This window comes from Natator depressus, chromosome 6, assembly GCF_965152275.1.
Source record: "Natator depressus isolate rNatDep1 chromosome 6, rNatDep2.hap1, whole genome shotgun sequence".
Taxonomy (NCBI): domain Eukaryota; kingdom Metazoa; phylum Chordata; order Testudines; family Cheloniidae; genus Natator; species Natator depressus.
Window position 1 is genome coordinate 89,589,534 of NC_134239.1, and position 22,452 is coordinate 89,611,985.

Consider the following 22,452-nt stretch of genomic DNA (forward strand, 5'->3'; position numbering starts at 1 on the left):
CCCCACCAGCAACTGAGCTCGAGTTACTGGTAGTCTCTTGCATCGTCCTTGACTTCCTGCAGATGCCCTCTCATCTCCCTACTGTCAGACTCCTAACCCTCTCCCTTAGTAAGCAACTAACTCCCACGACCTCCCTGTGAGTTGTCATTCTTGCTCAAGCTTGGCCATCACACATCCTTCCCCTTGGCCACTTGCTCCCTAGAGGGCCTGTTGTATGCTGCACAGTCTCCTTGTCCTTCCTGGTGCAGGTCTGTGGTACTGTGGAAAATGGCATTAATTAACTTTTGAGAGGTAACCTGCCCTTTGCCTCCCTGTTTCACTTTGTGTCAGGGCCCAAGGCCAACTGGTGTGAATTTCTCTTGCTTCTTTCTGCTTATCTCACTGGAAAAAAAATAGCCCCAAAAATCCCCAGTCTGATATTTACCAAGAGACTCAGAAACTGCTCTGAGAAAAGCTGGCGCGAGGGCTGCCACCTTTGTGGTCTGGGGCCAGGCAGAAACGCGAGCAGGGCCACAGTCCAGACGGAGCGGGGACTCTGGTGAGAGGAAACGGGGTGCGGGGGGGGGGGCGGGCGGGGGAAGAGAAACATCAGTAACTGCAACACCATAATGATGAGCACAGCAGGATATAATAGTAACACGGAGACACGACCCCCCAGGCATAAGGGCTGGTCTCTGGAATAAGGGGGCATAGTGGGGTTTCATCTTTGATTAATTCTTTTCTGGTTTTAGAAAGAGGAGCCGCTGCTAGCTCAGGTTTTTTTCTTGTGTTGTGTCTGTTTTAATTTACAGCAAAGGCATCTAGAGCCTACGCTAGGCTCTATTTCTCTGAGCCTCTCCTCTCCTGGCAGCTCAATGGCTTCCTCCCTGCTCCCAGCAAAAGTAGCAGCCACAGCTCAGCTGGTCACAGCACAGAGAGAGAGGCCGTGGGCTCTGCATTTGAAGTAGGTTGGTCTTATAGCTAAAGCACTAGCCTCAGCAACAGAATAACTGAGTTCAGTTCCTAGCTCTGCTGCAAATTTACTGTGTGACTGTGGGGGAGAGACTTAATCTCTCTGAGCCTCACATTCCCTCCTGTAAAATCAGAACGGTCATCCTTGGTCTATCTTTGCCCATTTAGACTGTAACCCTAGTGCAATGGGGTTCATTGCAAGGGGTCAGGCTGCCCTGGGGGGAGTGAAGGAAGCAGGCTTTATGGGAGGAAGAAGGAGGAAAGTCACCACGGAGGCTGGTAGCCTCCAGGTTAGTTGGAAAACTGCCACTAGCAAAATGTTCAGATGCTGTAAACTCTGCTAGTACTGGCTTTTTTCCACCCCTGACTCCTGTGACTGGGAGTGATAGGGCTCTGGAGTCAGTGGTGTGAGATGAAGAGAGGTTGTGGCCAAGACATAGAGCGGGATCAGTCAAAACTAGGAAAGGCTGCTGACCAGAGAGGTTGCATGGGTGTGACTGAGAGCAGAGCTTGGTCTTGTGTGACAGAGAGGCTTTTCTGCAAAGTTTCGCATCTCAGATTGAAGCTTCTAGGGCAGGATCCTTTGCCAGTAACCTCCACTTTACTTTGATGATATCTGATTTCTGCAGAATGAACTTGCTGAGCTGTGTTATTTGTGGTGCTATCAGGGGAAGTCCTGAGTCCTGACGCTGCAGTCCCTGCTTGTTCTTGTTCCAGAGACACGATTCCAGCAAAGTCAGAGCAGACTCGCTCTAAGATTTGTTGGAAATTGGATTATTCTGAAAGGTCTGGATGCGGTCAAAGGAAATTTGGCAATAATGCTTTTCTAGCAAATGTAGGGATACCCAGTCCAATGGAACATGTATCCAAGATACATTTGGTTTTGGTTTTGAGGGATAAGCTGAGAACTGATCAATTCCTTACTGTGGGATATGGACTTGTCATTGTCCCCTAAGCTAGAAAATGAAGGTTGTTGCCAGACCCAGTTAGTGGATTTCTGGTAAGTACCTTTCATTCTGGGTTTGGGCCCCAGGGTTCTCACCACTGATCAGCAGCTGCAGGAGGACCTGTGGGTCCACCATGCAGTCAGTGCTCTTGTTGTGGAGACACTTGCTGAGAAGAAGGAATCGTCTTTCTGCTGTGGAGACCATCTTTGGAAACAGTGACCTGCAAGGTGCAGGGATCGGCAATCTTTGGCACACGGCCCGCCAGGGTAACGGGCAGGCCGGTTTGTTTAGCTGCCGCGTCCGCAGGTTTGGCCGATCGCAGCTCTCACTGGCCATGGTTCGTCGCTCCAGGCCAACGGGGGCTGCGGGAAGTTGTGAAGGCCGAGGGATGTGCTGGCCACCACTTCCCGCAGCCCCCATTGGCTTGGAACGGTGAACCGCGGCCAGTGGGAGCTGCGGTCGGCCAAACCTGCGGACGCGGCAGCTAAACAAACTGGCTTGGCCCACCAGGGGCCTTACCCTGGTGGGCTGCATGCCAAAGGTTCCCAATCCCTGTGTCAGAGATTCATTCCTTAACTCTTATTTGCAGATGACACAAAATGATTTAGGTTAGTCGAGAGTGGAGGAGACCATGAAGAACTTGAGAGGGACCTAGCAAAGCTGGGTGAATAGGCAGCGTGATGGCAGATGGGATTCAATACTGGCAAATGCAAAGTAATGCACACTGGAAGGAGCATTTATTCTACTGACTCCTATTGTTCAATTCTTCATACCTGCTGTAACCACTTAGGAAAATGACCCAGGCACCACTATGGACAGCTCAATGAAAACCATTGCTCAATGTGTAGTCAAGAAAAACAAAGAAAATAGTAGGATGCATAAGGAATGAGAGGGAAAATAATTTGGAAAATATCATAATGCCATTGTATAAATCAATGGGATGCCTCCCCTGGAGTATTGTATTGAGCTCTGGTCACCCTACCTCAAAAGGCTATTGCAGAAATAGAAGGGGTTCAGTGATAGGTGAGGACCATGATTACAGATATGGAAGATGTCCCCAAAAGAGACTAAAAAGATTGGGACTGCTTAGCTTAGAGATGAGACTGATAAAATGGGACATAATAGATGTGCAAAATGGTGCATGGTCTAGAAGAGATAGGAGACTAGGTACTTCTGTTCACCCCCTCTCCTAATACAAGAACAAGGGGTTGTTCAATTAAATTGAAAAGCAGTTCATTTACACGGATACAAGGAAATACTTTTCACCTCTTGGACAATTAGCTTTGGAATGCACAGCCACAAGGTATCTTGTGGGGCAAGGACATAGCAGGGTTGTAAAAAATAAAACAAAACAGAGGTTTATATGGATAATAGGAACATCCAGAATGGCAATCACAAGAATTAAAAAAATATAGATGGCTTATAAATCCTCCTGCTTCAGGATATAAATCATCCATTAGGTGATGGGGGTTCGGAAGGAATTTTCCCTATGGACATGTTAGCCCAGAACTGCCTACAGCACCTTCTCCTAAGTTTGAGTTCACAGCAGTTTCTAGCTACAGCAATAGCATGGAAGCTCCATCTCCGATCCACGTACTGCCCACGAAACTCTAAATATGAATGACATTGTGGTTGCAATGTAAATGGAAGTAACTCCCTTTTAGTTGTCAGCACTAATGACAGAGCTGTCCATTATTCCCATGTTAATGGATGAGTGTTGGGTCACAAATTACTCAACAATGAAGTGTTCAGACTGGTAGGGAAAAGATGTTTGTAACCTTTTCCCTACTATTTTCTTTTAGCTGTCTGCCCTCATGCCATTCTTCCATCCTGTTACATCATAATGATATAATCCCAGCCATGCCTCGGTGGTCATCTATTGACTGGTGGATTTCTTGTGCCTCGCAGCACATCTGTACGGTGCACCAATCATGACAGCCCCATGACAGGCACTGCTACTGCTCCTGGCACAGCAGATTCTTTCTGTAGTACAGCTGATGCAGTTGAAATTTCATCTTTTGGTTATTCCCTGGAAAGGGATTCTGGCTTATGAAGGCTGCCACCATTTCAGACCAATTCATGCCACTGGTGTGTATTGTTTTGTGTGTGGAGAAGGGTTACATACCAACCAACATCTGCAAGCATAAACCCAGTAGATTTTTACACACAATTGCATAAGTGGGCAGATATATGGCCTGTTTGTCCTGCGTGTGCCACTCGATGCATTCATTCTACATATACCTATCTCATAGAACTGGAAGGGACCTTGAAAGGTCATCGAGTCCAGTCCCCTGCCTTCACAGCAGGACCAAGTACCATCCCTTATTGTTGCCCCGGATCCCTAAATGGCCCCCTCAAGGATTGAGTTCACAAGCCTGGATTTAGCAGGCCAATGCTCAAACCACTGAGCTATCCCTCCCCCCAATACAGCTCAACAGGCATTCTTTCTGCACCCACTTTCACACCATCCTGTCTTCCCACCCACCCGCTCCTTATGTACGTACTTCCCAGACACAACTTACTCCACCACCTACCCCCCTTCATCCCACACTCCCCCAAGCATTCATCCAGCATACACACACTAAACCTATTCCCATGCTACACACCCACCCATGGATTGGGGCAGGGCCATAGGTTCTGGAACTAGGGGGGCTGCTGCACCCCCTGGCTTGAAGTGGATTCCATTATATACAGGGTTTACAGTTTGGTTCAGTGACTCTCAGCATCCCCACTATACAAATTGTTCCAGCATCCCTGGGCAGGGCACTGCTTTGATGGCCCCTCAAAGACTGGTATGAGGAGGCAGTCACGCATCTCCTGAGCCAGGAGGGGAGTGGAGCCCAATGCAAGCAGGTATAGCACTATTATTCAGACGGCTCACAATAATCTCCTGGCGGTAGAGTGTGTTGAAGCCCAGCTGGACATCCACAAGCATGTACTCCGCATAAAGGATGCTGAGCCCATTCCCAGCCACTAATGGTATCCAGTCCTTGGGGAATGGTGACAGGTACATGGAGTGGGGTACAGGTCACATGGATAGCTGCAGAGCTGACAGGATGCAGCTGTTCCTCAGGGGGCTCTGAGATCAAAGGGCTGAGCACTTCATCACAGTTCAGACTTCTGCTTCACCTTCAGGGAAATGAAAGGCAGAGGTCTGACCATTAGCCTGTGTCGCAGCTCTGATTGGCTCGCCTCCCCTAAGGGGCAGGTGAATGGGAAATGACAGCCAAGCAGAGGGTATTTCCCCACTGATGTGTAGAAGGCTCTGAAAATATGTAGTCTACAGGGAACACACAGAGCTGGCAGTTCTGAGCAGAGCTTAGGTGACAGAGTGGGGTGGAAAAGCGTTGCCGGGTCTGTACTCCTGCCATTGCTAGTACTGGTGGAGCTGCACTGGTGCTGGACCCAGAGTGGGAGAACTGATGAATATTCTTGGTGCAAATGCAGCCTTTGAGGTCTCAGGCTTTTCTCTTTGCTACAGCCTGAAGCTCATCCCAGTTTAAGACCCAGTCCCAAGTAAAAATGAATGAGGACAAATATTAGACAACACTTGTCTAATAGAGGCTGTGCATTATAGGAAGGGCTGGCAGCACTGCCTACTCTGAAGGTTGCTCAACACTTCCCATTATACAACCCTGTTTTCAGTTGCTTAAACTTTGCCAAACTTTAACTTCTTGGAATTGTAAGCCAGAACAGTCCAGCCATTTCTGAGAATGAGGCATGGGGAAAATACCTTGTTCTGTCCATGTTAAAATATCCTGTCAGCCTTTTCTTTGAGAAGCTCTCTTTCCCCCCAGGCTTTGGAGCAGCAACTTGAAATTTGGCAGGGGGTAGCCTTTGTGTCAGGGATGTTCCTTTTGTCATTCTGGTGAATATCTGCCCAAATCTGGCCAATTTACACGCCTTAGAAAAATTGCAGTTCGCACATGCTCAGTAGAGACTTCTCAGAGTTTAGACCCTAAATTTCCTGATGATCACATGTGCACTGGGTACGCTCTAGACTGGGCTGAGCAGGACTTTCCCTGCAATTGCAGCTCTGGGCTGCTGCATGTGATGCCAGGCCTAGGCAAGTGAACTGAGAATAGGGAGCTTGTGCTCTCAGTGACCACCAGCTGGGCCCAGGCAGCAAGGAGGAGGAAGCTGCTTGATTAATGCAGAAGGACAATAGCCGGATCTGCAGCAGGGAGTGGAGGAGGTAGATTGGGACAAGGAGCCTGAGAGGCGGAAACTGGGACTGGGGGCTGGCAAGGGGGCATAGGTACCAACTCCGTGGGTGCTCCGGGGCTGGAGCACCCACAGGGAAAAATTAGCAGGTTCTCCACACCCACTGGCAGCCAAGCTCCCCTCTCCTCGCCTCCTTCTCCCCTCCCAGTGCGCCCCCACCAAACAGCTGTTTGGTGGCACTTAGGACTTTCCGGGAGGGAGGGGGAGGAGTGGGGACCCAGCGTGCTCATGCTCGCACATGCTCAGTAGAGACTTCTCAGAGTTTAGCCCCTAAATTTCCTGATGATCACATGTGCACTGGGTACACTCTAGACTGGGCTGAGCAGGACTTTCCCTGCAATTGCAGCTCTGGGCTGCTGCATGTGATGCCAGGCCTAGGCAAGTGAACTGAGAATAGGGAGCTTGTGCTCTCAGTGACCACCAGCTGGGCCCAGGCAGCAAGGAGGAGGAAGCTGCTTGATTAATGCAGAAGGACAATAGCCGGATCTGCAGCAGGGAGTGGAGGAGGTAGATTGGGACAAGGAGCCTGAGAGGCGGAAACTGGGACTGGGGGCTGGCAAGGGGGCATAGGTACCAACTCCGTGGGTGCTCCGGGGCTGGAGCACTCACAGGGAAAAATTAGCAGGTTCTCCACACCCACTGGCAGCCAAGCTCCCCTCTCCTCGCCTCCTTCTCCCCTCCCAGTGCGCCCCCGCCAAACAGCTGTTTGGCGGCACTTAGGACTTTCCGGGAGGGAGGGGGAGGAGTGGGGACCCAGCGTGCTCAGGGGAGGAGATGGAGAAGAGACAGGGCAGGGGAAGGGACTTGGGGGAAGGGGGCAGAATGGGGGTGGGAAAAGGTGGGGTGGGGACTTTGGGGAAGGGGTGGAATGGGGGTGGGGCGAGGGCGGTGCAGCGGCAGGAAGAGGCGGGGCCAGGGGTGATGGGGGTCGAGTACCCACCAGGCAGAGGGGAAATAGGCACCTATCCAGGGGGGAAGAAACTGGGACTAGAAGTTGGGGTGGGGAGAGGAACTGGGAGCTAGGAGGGAACTAGAGGGGTAGCCAGTAGGTGGGGAGGGAAACTGAGGTCAGACGAGGAGGATTGAGCTGGGAGGGGAGGAGGGGCAGGGACTGGCTGGGCAAGGAGACCAGGACAAGGAATGGAGAATGGCTGGGCAAAGAGACTAACGTATGGGAGTGGGGAGACACTGGGACTCAGTTTAGCTCCCATGTCCCAAACTCACCACCTACCTTTGTACTAATTGGCAAACACAACAGAGAAATCAAAAGTTATGTGCTGTGGAGACTGAGCTACTGTTGTTACCCCTATAGATAGTTGCCCCTACTCCAGTCAGGCTTGAGGCCTGCGGGCAGGAAAGTGCATGATGGGAGGCGGAGTGCTAAGAAAACAGTCCCTTATTTTTGAAATACAATGTTGGCATCCTAGTGTGATAGAGAAGATTTCACCCACCACAGCTTTTAATCTAACGAGGGGTCCTTGTGGCACCGTAGAGCAGGGATGAGCAAACGTTTTGGGCCGAGGGCCACGTCAGGGTGGGGAAATTGCTTGCAGGGCTGTGAATGTAGGGCTGGAGCAGGGGGTTGGGGTGCAGGAGGGAGTGTGGGGTGTGGGAGGGGGTGCAGTGTGCAGGAAGGGGCTATGGGCAAGGGGTTGGGGCACAGGAGGGGTGTGGGGTGTGCGAGGGGGCTCAGAGAAGGGGGTTGGGGTGCAGGAGGGGGTGCACAGTGCAGGAGGGGGCTCAGGGCAGTGGTGCAGGGAGGGGTGCACAGTGCGGGAGGGGGTTGGGGTGCACGAGAGGTGCAGGGTGTGGCAGGGAGTTAGAGTGCAGGAGGGGTGCAAGGTGCAGCAGGCAGCTCAGGGAAGGGGGTTGGGGTGCAGGAGAGGTGCGGGTGTGGCGGAGGCTCAGGACAGGGTGTTGGGGTGCAGGAGGAGTGCAGGATGCGGCAGGGAGCTCAGGACAGGGGGTTGGGGTGCAGGAGGGGTGCGGGGTGTGGCAGCAGGCTCAGGGCAGGGGGTTGGGGTACAGTAGGGGATTGGGGTGCAGCAGGGGGCTCAGGGCAGGGAGTTGGGGTGTGAGGTGCAGGAGGGATTCGGGGTGCAGGGTGCAGGAGGTGTTTGGGGTGCGGGCTCCAGCCCGGCGCTGCTTACCTGGAGCGGCTCTGGGGTGGCAGTGGTGCGCACCGGGACCAGGGCAGGCTCCCAGCCCCAGCCCCGGCCCCGGCCCCGGCCCCGCGCGGCCGGCACCACGTCCTTGTGGCTCCTGGGGGAGGGGGACAGAGGGCTCCACGCGCCTGTGGGTACCTCCCCCGAAGCTCCCATTGACCACGGTTACCTGTTCCCAGCCAATGGGAGCTTCGGGGGAGGTATCCATAGGCAAGAGCAGCATGCGGAGCCCTCTGCCCCCTCCTCCAGGGGCTGCAGGGACGTGGTGCCAGCCGCTTCCCGGAGTGGTATGGGGCCCGCGACACCCTGGGGGTGGCAATCCCGCGGGCTGGATCCAAAGCCCTGAGGGGCCGGATCCAGCCCGCGGGCCGTAGTTTGCCCACCCCTGCCTTAGAGACTAACAAATTTATTTGGGCATAAGCTTTCGTGAGCTAGAAGCCACTTCATCAGATGCATGGAGTGAAAAATACAGTAAGCAGGTATAAATATACAGCACATGAAAAGATGGGAGTTGCCTTACCAAGTGGGGGGTCAGTGCTAATGAGGCCAATTCAATTAAGGTGGATGTGGCCCATTCCCAACGGTTGACAAGAAGTATCAACAGAGGGATCACCAACAACCAATCACATCCAGTTTTTGTTAAACTGATGTAGTACATTATTTGCAAATATGTAAACTTGGTTCTGAAATAATTTCCATGAAGTATCACACATGAAGCTGAAAAATGTTGGCAGCTACAGAATGGTGATGCAAGTAACTTCTTTGGCTCTGTGATTTGTTGTTAAATAGTAATTCTCGTGAAATGTTGACTTTTGCGGGGGAGGGAGATGTACAGAAGTGTGTACTGTTCCTTTAAATCTGCAGCAGGCTAGAGAGGGTTGGATCAGGCTCTAGGCAGAAGCTTTAATGTTTTCCTGTCCCAGTACAGTTCCTCGTCCAGTTAGGAAACAGTGAATCTTTCTGGGCTTTATGTAGCATTATCACATGGCAGAGGACACTGCAGTGGAGGTGCTGCAGGCCTGCAGCCTCCTGGATTGTCCCTTGTCGCTGCTGGTGAAGACATTCCTGGGGTTCCCCCTCTGGCTCGCTGCTCTGAAGTGGTCATTGTTACTCAGAAGAGAGAAGGAACCAGAACAGTGCTGCCTGCCTCCCCCCCTTGAACACCAATCTCCACTGAGAAGTATCTTCACTCCTGAGCAGGTACAATAGTGGCAGAAACCTGACTTTTGGTTTTAGTCCCTTCAACACCACAGATAACTGCCTCCCTGCTTCTGTGATTAAGCTCAAGAAACTAAAAAGGTCCCATGGGAGAGTTTGTGGCCCCAGCTGGGTCCCTGAACTGCTCTCAGCCAAGTACAAGCAGCTGTTAATGGATCCACTGCCAGATGGTTTCTTCTGCTCTTGCTCTCCTGGGTATGAAGAAAGTGACTGGGCTGCTGAGAACCAAACAACCTTGCAACTGTGTCAGGTAGCCACCAAACCATCCAGTCCCAGATCCCAGTGCCGAAGGCCGTGCTGTCCTCATAGCCAGGAGACTGGAGTCAGCATCTCACTTATCCTGTGTTCAGTCACAGCTGACATAGTTTTGCTAGCATCCATTGTCCACTTACTTGCCCATCCTTAAGCAGAGATGGGTGGTCAACTGGCCATAGAGAGAACTGGGACTGTCGCCTCGTCCTGAAGTGCAGGCTTCTGCTAAGGGCAGGCAGGCTACCCAAGGTAGCAAACTTCCTCATTGCCTGCATCCATCACACCCTCTTCACAGCAGGGGTGCTGCCTGTCTTGAGGTCCCACACAATACAGGATGTGCTGCCTCCGAACCACACACAGTCTGGGCAATGCACATTTCCAGGCCCCCCCCCCCCCAATCCATCTGGGTCAACCCATGATTTAATATCTGTTCCTCCAAAGTGTTTGTGATTTTCTCCCAACTTGGTATCACGGCCCAGCAGAGTCTACACTCCATCCCCTAAGCTGTTAATGAAAATATTGACCAGGGCTGGACAGAGAGTTTGTCCCTTCTGGACGGATCACGCTCGATACCTCTTCCCATGGAACAATGGATACTTATTCTCTCAAGTCAGTGTTTAACTAGTTTGGTATTGCTCACTCCAGGGAACCCCCCTCCCTCTAGTTACCCTCAGAGAACATCAGATAAAAGGGTCAGATGCTTTCCTGAGGCCAGACTGCACCATGAGCCCTGCATTTCCTGTAGCCACTGGGCTAATTATCCTGTTGAAGAAAAAAATTCAGCACATTTGCCTTATAGCATGGCATGATTAAAGATGTTTTTACCTAAGGAAGGAGTGCTCTTAGTACTGCTATGATCGGAAGGGCTTGTAGATCCTGTGTCTGTCTTTGTGTAAGAGTTTGTGCAGCTTACAGGTGGGGAATATTTAGAGAAGAACAAAGAGCTTGATCTGTTAGTTACCAGCTGTAGTCAAATAGAATCTTATAATTTAATCTTTGTATTATAGTAACACCCTGGGCTCAACACAGGATCGGGGTGCAATTGTGCTGGGCACTGTGCAAACACATGACAACTTGGTCCCTGCCCCAAAGAGTTTACCATCTAAGCAGACCAATGACATATGGGATGAGAGAGACAGTTGAACTCTGATACCATTTGTACATACATTGGCAATATTCATATTATTATAAATATATAAAGTGACAACTCTCCCCAGCTGGCCCTTGAGCTCTCATCAATGGGCTGAGGTCCCATGGCATCACAGCAGAGGAGGGATTTGACAGAGGGGAGGGGAGTAGCTTTGAGGATAAGATCAGGGAGGGTGGATGGTGATGAACTTTTTAGAGCTGAAGTGAGCAGGAGAATTAGTTACCTCTGTCTCACTTCAGAATTTGTGGGGGTTAGACTAGATGACCCTTGTGGTCCCTTCTAACCCTGTGGTTCTATGAAGGCATGGTGGGAATGGGGATGAAGTTGGTGAAGAGAGAGCAGGGAAAGGAATCAATTAAATAGGCTTTTGAGCACACCACTGTGCAGCCTCAGGGTTCTCGTTTGTGTGCAGAAGGCAGAGAAGAACCTCCACTTTCATTCTCCACTCCTCAGTGCTGCCTGGCCAGGTGGAGAGCTCAGAAAATCATTGGGGCCAAGTGTGCTGTCAGTTAGGCTAGTGTATGTTCAGCAAGAAGGCACAGAGATGGCTCTGGACTCACACCGTGGTGTAACTGACAGCAGAATCTGCCTGTCAGCTATGCAAAGGACAGAGCTCACTCAAGCTTTTCATGCTTTGTCTCAGTTTTATTCTTGCTCATTGAATCTTTCAGGCTAGTTTATATACTTCCCCCTCCCCGCCCCCCTTCTGTCTCCTTGGTGGCTGGCTTGACTGTGAGATACACTTACCAGCTGTGGAAGTGGGGGGCCCCTTTGGCACATTAGCAATCCGGGGCTCCACTCTGGGGAAAATAGTGGCCCATGGAGACAGAAGCATCACAGGGAGGGAGAGGGGCAGGCACTGGAAAAGATGGGTGCTTCAGTTGTTTGGACACTAGCCTGGCACTTAGAAGACTTGGGTTCTGTTCCCTGCGTTGCCACAGGTTGCCTCTGTGATGCTGGGTAAATCACATAGGCCTACCTCTTCAAAAGTGATTGGGTAGGTGGGCCCCAGTTTGTAGGAGCCCAACATAAGATGCTTTTTAAGGTCCCGATGTTGAAAGGGGCGGTGTGCACTCAGAGCTTTCTGAAAATCAGGCCACTTCCAGGTGCTTCTGGTTGTGCAAACGAAAAACAAGGCTTCCCACTAGCCATTTGGGAAGCTGTAGGCTTTCATCTTTCAGGGTACATCTTCGCTGCAAAAAACCCCTGTGGCAGTGAGTCTCAGAGCCTGGGTCAACTGACTCAGGCTCATAGGGATCACGTGATAGGGCTAAAAACATCAATGTAGACGTTCCCTTTCAGGCTGGAGCCTGGGCTCTGAAACCCAGCCGGCGGGGGAGGTGGTCACAGAGACCTGAGCTCCAGCCCGAGCAAGAGCGTCCACACTGCTGATTGTAGCCCCGTGAGCTGGAGTCAGTTGAACTGGGTTTTGAAACTTGCTCCCATGGTTTTTTTTCCAGTGTTGACATACTCTCAGCACCTCCATTTCCTGTCTGTAAGCTGAACTGGCACTTCTCTACCACACCAAGGTGTTGGGAGGGTAAATCCATTAAAGATTGCAAAGTGCTCAGACGCTATGATGGTCGGGGCCACACAAATTAGCAAGGGTTTGTCTACACAAGGAAATTGACTAACCCAGCCATAGGGAATAATTATTCAGCTGTAGCCATGCCGGTCCATTTCCTTTGTGTGGACAAGCCCATAAAGAGCCACACTCATTTGTTTTCTTTCTCCAGTACCTGTCCATGAGAGGATGCATGTTGTGTCTATGAATGACCAAAGCAGGGAGTAACCACCCTGAATTGTGTAGCCTTCTGTGCCAGCCACCAGCATGTGCTCTCTGCTGCCCTGTTGGTTTGCTTTGCTGCTGAAAATAAAAATTAATCTGCAAACCCACAGCTCACAACATCACTGCATTACTGACTCGTTTCCACCCAGGCGCTCATGTTGGAACCCCACAGCTGTGACCTGCCTCGTTAGGGGGATTCTCAGCCTGTCTGTAACTAAAGAAAGCAAAGGGAACTCAATGCTCCGAAGTTTGGCCCGGTGCTGTTCTAGCATCCCCAGGGCTCTGCTAATGCATCTAATTCCTGAGCTGCATCACCGACTGCTAGTCCACTCCTGACCCCCCAATCAGCTCTGCCCACGCCCCTTAGGCTGGAGTTGCAGGATCCCCACTATTCATATTCACTCCTCCCATCCCAGCTCCCTCATTAATCTCAATGCTTCCCTGCTGCCTCTTCTATTCGAACCCTGGCCTTCCTGCTTTCTTCCCACTTGCTCTGCTTCCCATTCAAGTAGCTAGACATTGCCCTGGGCCGACTGAGGGGGGGAGAGAATGGTGGGGAGAAATTTGGACAGACTGGGGAGTGGAGAAGAATTGGGTGGGGCGGAGAGGTCGGGGGGCAGACGGACACTAAGGGGGAGGAGGAAAAGAAGGGGAGGGGAGAGAGGGCAAATCAGAAAAGATAAATGGGCCGAGCTCATCCCAGTGTTTTGTCCCTCTGGATCTGAAGACATGAAAGATTCAGAAGGCATTCCTGGGGGGCACTGCTGCACTCCAGTTATTCCAAGCTGTCACAATAGCCCCTCGGGGGCCCTCAGGCTACACCAAATGGCACCAGGGACTGAAGTATCCCCTGGCCAGCCTGGGGTAGAGGAGATACAAAGGTGACACAAACACCCTGAGCCCCTGCCGCAGCTCAGGGCTGGTGAAGGGATGGATGGGGGCCAATGGTGAATTTATGCTTTAATGGTGTTTTTAGTGCAAAACAAAACCAAGACACAATCAACCATCGCAACCCAAAACGTTCCCATCTTAGGCTGGTAAAAGGGCCCACATGTGAGCAAACGAGTGCAAGGACTGTGTCCTTCCAGGGCATACATCCCTACATGAGATGCTGGTCAGGTATCCTTCATTGGCTCTGGCCCCTACTACTACACCAGTGGTTATAGCAGTGGTTTGGGAGTCAGGACTCCTGTGTTCTATTCCTAGCTCTGGCAGGGAGTATGGTCTAATGGTTAGGGCAGGGGAGACTGGGCATCAGGACTCCTGGGATCTAATCAAAGCTCTGCAAGGGACTATAGTCTAGTGGTTGGGGGTGGGACAGAGGGTCAGGACTCCTGGGTTTTATTTCTGGCTCTGCTATTGACTCTCTGTGAAACCATGGCACCTTCCCGTCAATGTGCTGCAGTTTCTCTGCATACGTAACAGGGATAATATGATGTTCCTCCCAGGCTGGTGGTGGGGAGTTGAAGCTTAATTAACTAATGTTTTAAAGTGCTTGGAGAGCTTTGGCTAACAGAAACTACTAATATTGTCAAAGGCAGTCCCCACCCTGCTCCCAATGTCCCTCCTTCTGGGGGGTTTGGCATTCTCAGAGGCCTGTGTACCAAAGATGTAGAACCATCTGCATAAAAAGATCTCCTGTGCATGCACTTGCCAATGGCCCTGATCTCCTCTCCAGGACCCCTGCAAACCACGTCACTTCTGGGGACCTCAGCTGTTTGGTGGGTGGATGGCAGGGAAGGTGGGAGGTCTGCAACTCAGTCTGTCTGGGAACTTCCCAAGCTGGGCTTGGCAGATGGGGTGGGGAGCCCAGGGTACCTGGCACGTGATCAAACTCCCTGCTTGCTACATTTACAAATGAGCGACTTTGGCATTTTCTGTGTCTCCATGCGCCACCTCCTCCTCTCTGAGGGGCTGAGTTTTGCAGCTTGTGTTAGGTTTTTTTCTCTCCGGTTGTTTGTCTCATTTGAAACTTTGTCGCTGTTTCTCAAACCGCCTGAAGGTGTCGGGGGTTTTTCAAGCTATTTTGAAGCTCGTTTTTCCCAGATGTGTGTGTGTTTTTTTTTCTCAATGTAACTTTTTTTCTTCTTCGTAAAGTTTCCGCCCATGTGACTTTCAGCTTACGTCCCTCGCAGCTTCCGAGAAACCACAGGAGTCTAAGACCTAGACATCACTGCAAGGTGCAGTGACTGAGAGGAGAGTGGTGCAGGGAGGGACTGGGGCAGAGGGGCAGAGAAAGTGACACAGGGAGAGCAACAACGTGACAGAGAGAGGGACCAGGAAAGAGGCAAAGAAAGTAACCAAGGGAGAGAGGGAAAGACGGCAGAGGAAGGGAGGGGTGAGTAATAACCAAAGGAAACCAAGATCACCAAGGACACAGAGGAAGCAGAAGAGGCCCTGGGCAGAGGGACGCAAGCCATGCCCCATAGCTCTGACAGCAGCGACTCCAGCAGCTTCAGCCAGTCACCCCCACCTAGCAAACAGGTAACATTTTGCATTCTTTGCACCCATGCTCCCATCCTGGGATGTTTCCACAGCGCAGAATGGCAGGGCTTTCTAGGAACCAGCCTGGGGAGAGGCACGCTAACTCAGTCCACTGTGCACTTACTCCACTTTGAAAGTGGAGTACACAATTTGCAGCAAACAGGGAGTTACTGCGCTTTAAAGATTTGTGTTGTGTCCATGCAGGCGTTTTCAATGCATCCTGGCTTGAGTTAGTGCAAACTAAACCCCTCATGTAAACCAGGCCACAGAGAACTAAGCAGGAAGCCCCCGTGCAGGAACAAGCTTAAAACCAAAGGACAGAGTGAGGAGTGTTTTTGCAGAGGAACCACGTTAGCACAGGCCACTTGAGGGATGGCACCTGAAACGCCTGGTTCTGACTGCAGGGGCCACCCCACAGACTCCAGGCATCCAGCAGGCTGGGAGCTTGATAAAGTGAGAATACCAGTATCCCTGCAGAGACCCTGTTGTGGGCCCTGAGCCCTCCTCCCCCATGTGGTCAGGATCTCATTCTGAATCCAAACCCTTCCCATGCCATCAGACATCACTTAGGGCATGAACAGGGCTTCTATATCCTGAGCTGCTCTCTGCACCTTCTTTATTTAAGTCCCATAAGTTCTCCCTGTCTAAGTGCAGTTGTATGGAGGGATTCTTTGAGTGGGCCACTTCTGTGTGTTCCTCCGGCTGTCCAGTGGCATGCCTGCTATTCTTAAGACATGTCCCGGATGATTTCATCTTCTTTTCTGGATACCTGTATTGGTAATTTTATTCTTTGCTAGCTTTTCACCACATGGTGCTGCGCAGGACAGCAGATATGAGGCACCTTGCCCCCGAGGAGCTTACGGACAAACACTGAGTAGATGGTGCTGGCTGGGCAAACAGGGATTGGGAGAACATCCTGTCTCTTGAAGAAGGGAATAAGGCACAACAGCAGTCAAGGGGGAAGTAGACAAGTGAGGTACCCAGACTGGGATCTTCACTGTGCAGGGCTGGGGGCAATAAGGTAAGAGGCTAGGCTGGATATGTTGGCTGGGGTGGGTTGGCGGAAGGAAATTGAAGGTAAGGATGTGACGTTTAAATTTGAGGAAATGGAGAGATCACAAAGTGGGGGGAGGGAGAAAAGGGACAGACTGATGGTTCGGGAAGATAACTCTAGAGGTTGCATTTTGCAAGGAGAGGAGGGAGGTGGTGTACGTGTCAGAGAGTCCAGAGAGGCAGCAGTTACAGTGGGAAGACAGAAGATGATAAGAGCTGATGAGGGTTTTAGTTGCCAGAGAGAGTGGGAGGATCAGTTCTCAGCAGAGAACCTTCCATAATAATAATAAATAATAAAAATAAAAATATAATAACAATTAAGAATGCCGGAATGGCTGCTGAATGATGCTGGGGAGTGAGATCTTCAAGCAAAGAGACCTCACATCCCAGAGCTGGGAGGGCATCGTCCCTCTCTACATAACTCTGGTGAAAATGTGATCTGGAATATTGCCGCCAATTCTAGATACCACATTAGCAGCAAGACATTAAAACGCAGGGAGTTCGGAGAAGAGCAAACAAAGCCATCAGGGGTCAGGAGGGACTGAGTCAGGGGAAAGATAAAAAAAGCCGAGCTTGTGTAGCTGAGCTAAGCGGGGACATAACTCTGCAAATGTCTGAAACAGATAAACCCCTGAGTAGAAGGACAATTGTTTAGGGTGACATATGGGAACTAGGAGTAATGGGATGAAATAAAGAAAGGCAAAAATTAAGCTGCATGCCAGGATTGACTCCTTGGCAGTGAGATAAGTCAGGTGGTGGAATCATCTCCCAGGAGAAGGGCGGGAGCCCCATTGGCATGGTACACTACAAACTCTACTGCACAAAGCATAAAAAAGTGCTGTAGAGGAGACAGTCCTACCCTGGCCCTTGGGGAGGTTGGACAGGGTGATCCAACAGGTTTCTTTTTTTCATCTCTGACTCCTGTGGTTCTGCGGGTTACAACCTAAGCCTGTACCATGGAGACAGAGTTCACTTCCCAGTTCTACCAGCATGTCCAGATTATAGAATTACATCTCAGGGGGGGTGGCTGTTAAGTGCCTCACACCTCCTTGTAGTAGGAGAGCACCTCTACCCTGGTTTTGCACTGATGCTGTGTCAGTCAGGGATACATGTCCTATGTGGCCAGAAGAGTGGGTGTGGTGATCTTTGCTGAGAGGAATATTCGGTTGGGGCTGTTCTGCCCTGTACCCCTGACCTCATGCCTCTCTATGGTAGTGGAGGTGATGTCTCTGTCATTCCCAGGCCCTGTATTTTTCAGGATTCTTCTGATGACATGAGGAAAGTTCAGAGGAGGGAGAAGAATCGCATCGCAGCTCAGAAGAGCAGGCAGAGGCAGACCCAGAAGGCAGACACACTGCACTTGGTAAGAGCTTCTGTTCTGTGCCCATCTTGATCACTGGGGCCTTGCACACATAGGGGGACATGTTCTAGCACAGATGAACACACAGCACAGCCATTCAGTTCAGGCAGGGGCAGGAAGAGCATGGGCCAGCATAGCATGTGACGGCAGCTCTAGGAGCAGCTGGATAGTGAAGGTGAAGGGTGCTTCTTTCCAGAAGCAGCCAGATGTTCCCTTCCAAATGGAGCAGGTGTACTCTCTGCTGAAGCCTCTCCTCTTGGTTCCTCCTCATATTCTCTGGACCTTTTGTTTCTGCTCTTTCTGTCTTTTTGGGATGAGGTGGCTGAAGCTGACCGCAGGATCCTGGGTTGGGTGGGAGGAATGAGGAGTGTACCTCCCTTCATTAGAGGTATATTCTTTCCCATATTATTCTCCATTCTGCAATAACACGTTGGGTCTGATCCTGATCCATGCATGCCAATGGAAATTTTGCCACTTGTTGCAATGGGAGCAGGGTGAGGCCCCCTTTATTTGCAGTTTTGATTGCTGTTGTGCACACAGCAGATGCCTTCCCTGGCAGGTGACGTCTGCCTGTATTTCGGAACCAGCAGTGTGCACCTTCCCCTTGCACTTGTCCACAATGAATTTCCTCTTTCCAGTCATCTAGTGTTATGGGGTCCCCCAGGAATTCCTCCCTACTCTTGATCAGCCTTATTAATTCTGTGTCATCAGCAAATGTTACCACCCTTCCAGCTCATTGATAAATACAGTGAATAACCATGCCGCTAGGACTAATTTTAGAGTGACCCCATTCTCAACCTCTCTATGAGCTGTAAATTGCCCACATAGTCCTACTTTCTGCACCCCCAGTTTTTAATCTGTGGCAAGGCTTTACCTCTTGCCCTGAAATGATGAAGTTACCTTTTTAGTCTCTTCTGACTGTCTCAAAAATCCTTTAAGAGCCTAAATACGTGAGGTCTGGCACTCCCTCGCCTCGCACTTCTTGTCACCTCTCATGTCCATGCAAAGAGCATGTAAAACACTGCCATTCTGACTTGGTAGCATTTTATGTTTGCTGTGCATAGGTTTAAATGATGATACAATCTGCAAAGCCATGGAGAATCAAGCCCTAGAGCTGGAAAATCCCCATTAGGTTTCGCCAGTCCATTGCCTGCCATCTATGCAGGATAATTCCCCATTGTATGCTTACTAGTGTTTTGTCCAGTTTAAATTTAAATGTCCCCAGAGGTGAGGCTCGTACCCCTTCCCTTGGGAGAGAGCTCCATAGCTGAATACTTTGCACGGTCCTGATATCCGGCATACATTTTGCCTCTCTTAGTTTCACCCTGTTTCTTTGCCATATTGCCACACTGGGACTGTGCAATGGGGGTGGGGGACAAGGGGAGTCAGGCTGTTGACTCCCACCGTACTGACCAAAGCCACTTTTCTCAGTGTAAGAAATTTGGCATCTACTTTTCCAGGGAACCTGAGTATTTGGCTGCAGGTATCAGGTGTGGGAGTGGTGTCAGAACAGGAGGGTCTGACTTCTGAGTTCGTTTAATTAAATCTTAGACTGCCCTTTAAACAGAGAGTGTTGGGGAAGCTGTCCCTTGACCTTAGCAGCCTTCACACCCCCATATATCCCCACTCTGGGGAGGATTCTTGAGCAAGTGGTGTTGGAGCAGCTTCTGCCACAGCCTGATCGCACAGGTATCCTCAATGCTTCTTTAATAGTGGGTTCATTACAGGGAAGGTGTCACTCGCTATCCATGGCTGATGATCCTTTTAGAGAGGACACTGGTCCATGCTGACTTGGTTAGCTCTGTCAGTGTCCTGTGATACCACAATCACGGGGTTAGTCATTAATCTGCTGCAGCTCACAGCAGTAGATTGGAGAGCCTTTCAGTGGGTTTGTTATTTTCTCTCCCAGAGACTCCAGAGGGCAGGAATGAGTACTGACTTTGCCTCTCCTCCGGCTCTGCTGTGTCCCAAGGTGTTCCCCTTGCTGGAGGAGACAGTAAGGCATGTGGCTTGCAGTTTTACCATGGTGCAGATGACACCGATACTACAATCTCTTTGTTTTCCTAGTACCTGGCAAAGGTGGGGACATGGATGGGAGCAAAGTAGCTTAAGATCAACCTGGATGAGACAGAACTGATACTAATGGGTAGGGGAGACAGATGGAGGAATGGGACAGAGACGTGGTTGCACCTTTTTGCTGGAGATGCCTGTCAAACCGTGGTCAATATAGTTTCCAGTCTCTGGATTATAATGGATTCCAAATGCTTTTCATGTCTGATAGACATAGTGGTCATGAAAGTGCCTCTTGGAAGCAGGCCTTTCCAGTGTCAATGCTCAGTTGAGGCCACTGTAATAACTTAAAAAGGATCCAGAAGTTTTAACTGGTGCAGAACAGAGTGGCTTGTTGCTGGAGTGGAGTGAGTTACTAAGAGCCTATAACACACAAATTCCCCACACTGGCTTCTTGTCAGCTTCTGAGTGCAGAGTTGGTTAAGATCTGTGAAGCATTAGGCTGTGTGGGGCCCAGTGATCTGAGAGATCCCTTCTCCCTTCTGCAAGATCCTGCTGTGGCAGTTAATATCTGGTGGTGAGTTTGTTTTAATGTGCAAGGTGCCCCAATACTGAGGCAATAGGGACCTTTATAAATCAGATTCCTGCCACTAGCAATCCCAGCGGGGTGAGCAGGCTGCTTTGTTTTGGATGAGTGGCTAGATGGGTAGCTATTTAGGACTTGGGGGCCATAGGGCATGGTAAACAGTCATTCAAGATCGCATAGCACTGTTCATAGCGCCTCAGTGCCCTAGTAGCCTGGCTAAATTTCAACCTCGGTTCCAACATTCTGTCTCTCCAAAGCCCCACTGTGGTTTCAACTGGACATAGGATTCTTCAGGTCCTGTCTCAAACTGTTGAGTAGCATTGCGAGGTGCTGTTCAGTGGCCGAGGTGTTCCACGCTAGTGACGGCTGCATTTCAGGAGGGGTGCATATAGTCTGTGACGCATTTTGGGTACCATTAAGCAGGACTGTACATCATCACCACCATTATTATTCATTTTTTTCTTCTGAGGCCTCAGTTTCCCTCTTTCCTTCTGTCACATCAATGTCCCTCCACCCCCCCGCTGCCATACGTCTGGTTTCCCCAGGCGCTGGCAGGAAGCAGTGAGTCTTGTCTTACCATGGCAATGACAGGTTTCCTGTGACAGGTGGTTTTCTGGTTATTTCTGATTATAACGGCGGTTATTTATCATCCCCTCCCCCCAGGCCAATCTGCCTCAGGTCGGGATGTGGCCTGGGAGGTGTGTGCGTGAGAGGGAGCTGTGAGCGCCTGGGCGGGGAACGTGCTGGTGCTGCTGTCACTTCTCGTAAGCAGCTGCTGGGGAGAGAGTGCGGCTGAGGGCTGAGAATGTCACTGGCTCCGTGGCAGGACCCCTGGCTGGCTGGGGGTGGGGTGGGAGTTGCCCAGACACAGCGCTGCTTTGAATTTACAGGAAATGTGTCACTGTGGAAACTCTCCGGGGTAGCGAGATGAAGGGCTCTGACCTCTCTCCCCCCACCCAGATACTCCCAGCCCCTTCCCTGAGGCAGCTCCAACCACTCCTAGCAGCACTGAGATACTGCAGTGACAGCCAGACACTTGAGAGATGCTGATAGACAGATAGATCAGAAAAGCCAGCCCCTTATCTTCTTTCAAGTCCCTCCTCAAACTTGCCTCTTCTGTAAAGCACACAGGAAACTGCAACCTGTGAATTGTTAGGCAAGGGGCGAATTGTGATCACTGCTCCTGACTGGCTGAGAACTGTGTACATCCTACCCTGTCCCCCTAATCTGCACCCCTGCTTATTTGTCTTATCCACTGTCATGTTGGTCTCCTGGACTGTAAGTTTTTTGGGTCAAGGGACTGTCATTTTCCTGTATGTGTGTACAGTGCCTGGCATAATGGGGTCTTCAGCTGGTTGCTTTTGGCACCACAGCAATATCAATGTATAACAACAACATGGATGGGAGCCAGCTCCCCTTGCAGCTTGAGCTCGAACCCAGCTGTCCTCTGGCTGCTGCTCTGCAGACATGCCATCTCCCTCTACCTCCCACCCCCTCTGGACACACTGTTCAGCCAGTTTTCCGCCCAGAATTCCCCCCACCCCTGTGATGGCTCTGCAGGCGGAACGCTAATCTAGCCCCTGCTGCTTTTGTGCCCTCAGGAGAGCGAGGACCTGGAGAGGCAGAACGCTGCCCTGCGCAGGGAGATCAAGCAGCTGACAGAAGAAATGAAGCATTTCACCTCAATGCTGAGCTCCCATGAGCCCCTCTGCTCCATTCTGACCACGGTGCCCCAACCGCCCCCGGAGGTGCTATATGCCACGCACTCCTTCCATCAGCCCCACATCAGCTCCCCACGCTTCCAGCACTGAGCCCGGCCACAAGGACACACAGCCTGCAGGCTCCACAAATGGAAATCAGAGACCCCTCGGGGCTCACGCTTTGGTTCGCAGGAGGGACATGGACGGATACAGCTATTCCTGCCCCTCCTTCAAGGCGTCTACTGAGCCAGGCCCAGGGTCACATGTCTAGGACTTGGCCCCGGTGCAGATATGGCAGAACACCAGGAGGCATCTTCAGGGAGGTTAAATCTCAGATCAACGGAGAAGGGAAGCGTTTGCAAATTGGCACCAATCCCTGTTCTGTTGTTTGCACTGGGACCCTCGCATGGGTCTATGTGACACAGGAACCCTGTCTCCATGTGAGCAGCCAGCTGGAGGCTTCACCAGTGAGTGCTCCCCGGAGAGGAGCGCTGGGAATTAGGGGCCATGGGATAGCAGGGGAGACTGGTTTATTGTTTTTAAAATAAAGAGTAAAATGTTTA

At 51.0% G+C, this 22,452-nt stretch overlaps 1 protein-coding gene across 1 annotated transcript; it reads left to right on the forward strand.

Annotated features, from left to right (window-relative positions):
- Positions 1 to 14,703: 14,703 nt before the first annotated feature.
- Positions 14,704 to 22,227, forward strand: BATF (basic leucine zipper ATF-like transcription factor). Its single transcript, XM_074957119.1, has 3 exons — positions 14,704 to 15,180; positions 17,492 to 17,596; positions 21,791 to 22,227. The coding sequence occupies exons 1-3, from the start codon at positions 15,115 to 15,117 to the stop codon at positions 21,998 to 22,000; spliced, it is 381 nt and encodes a 126-aa protein (XP_074813220.1). The 5' UTR covers positions 14,704 to 15,114; the 3' UTR covers positions 22,001 to 22,227.
- Positions 22,228 to 22,452: the final 225 nt, after the last annotated feature.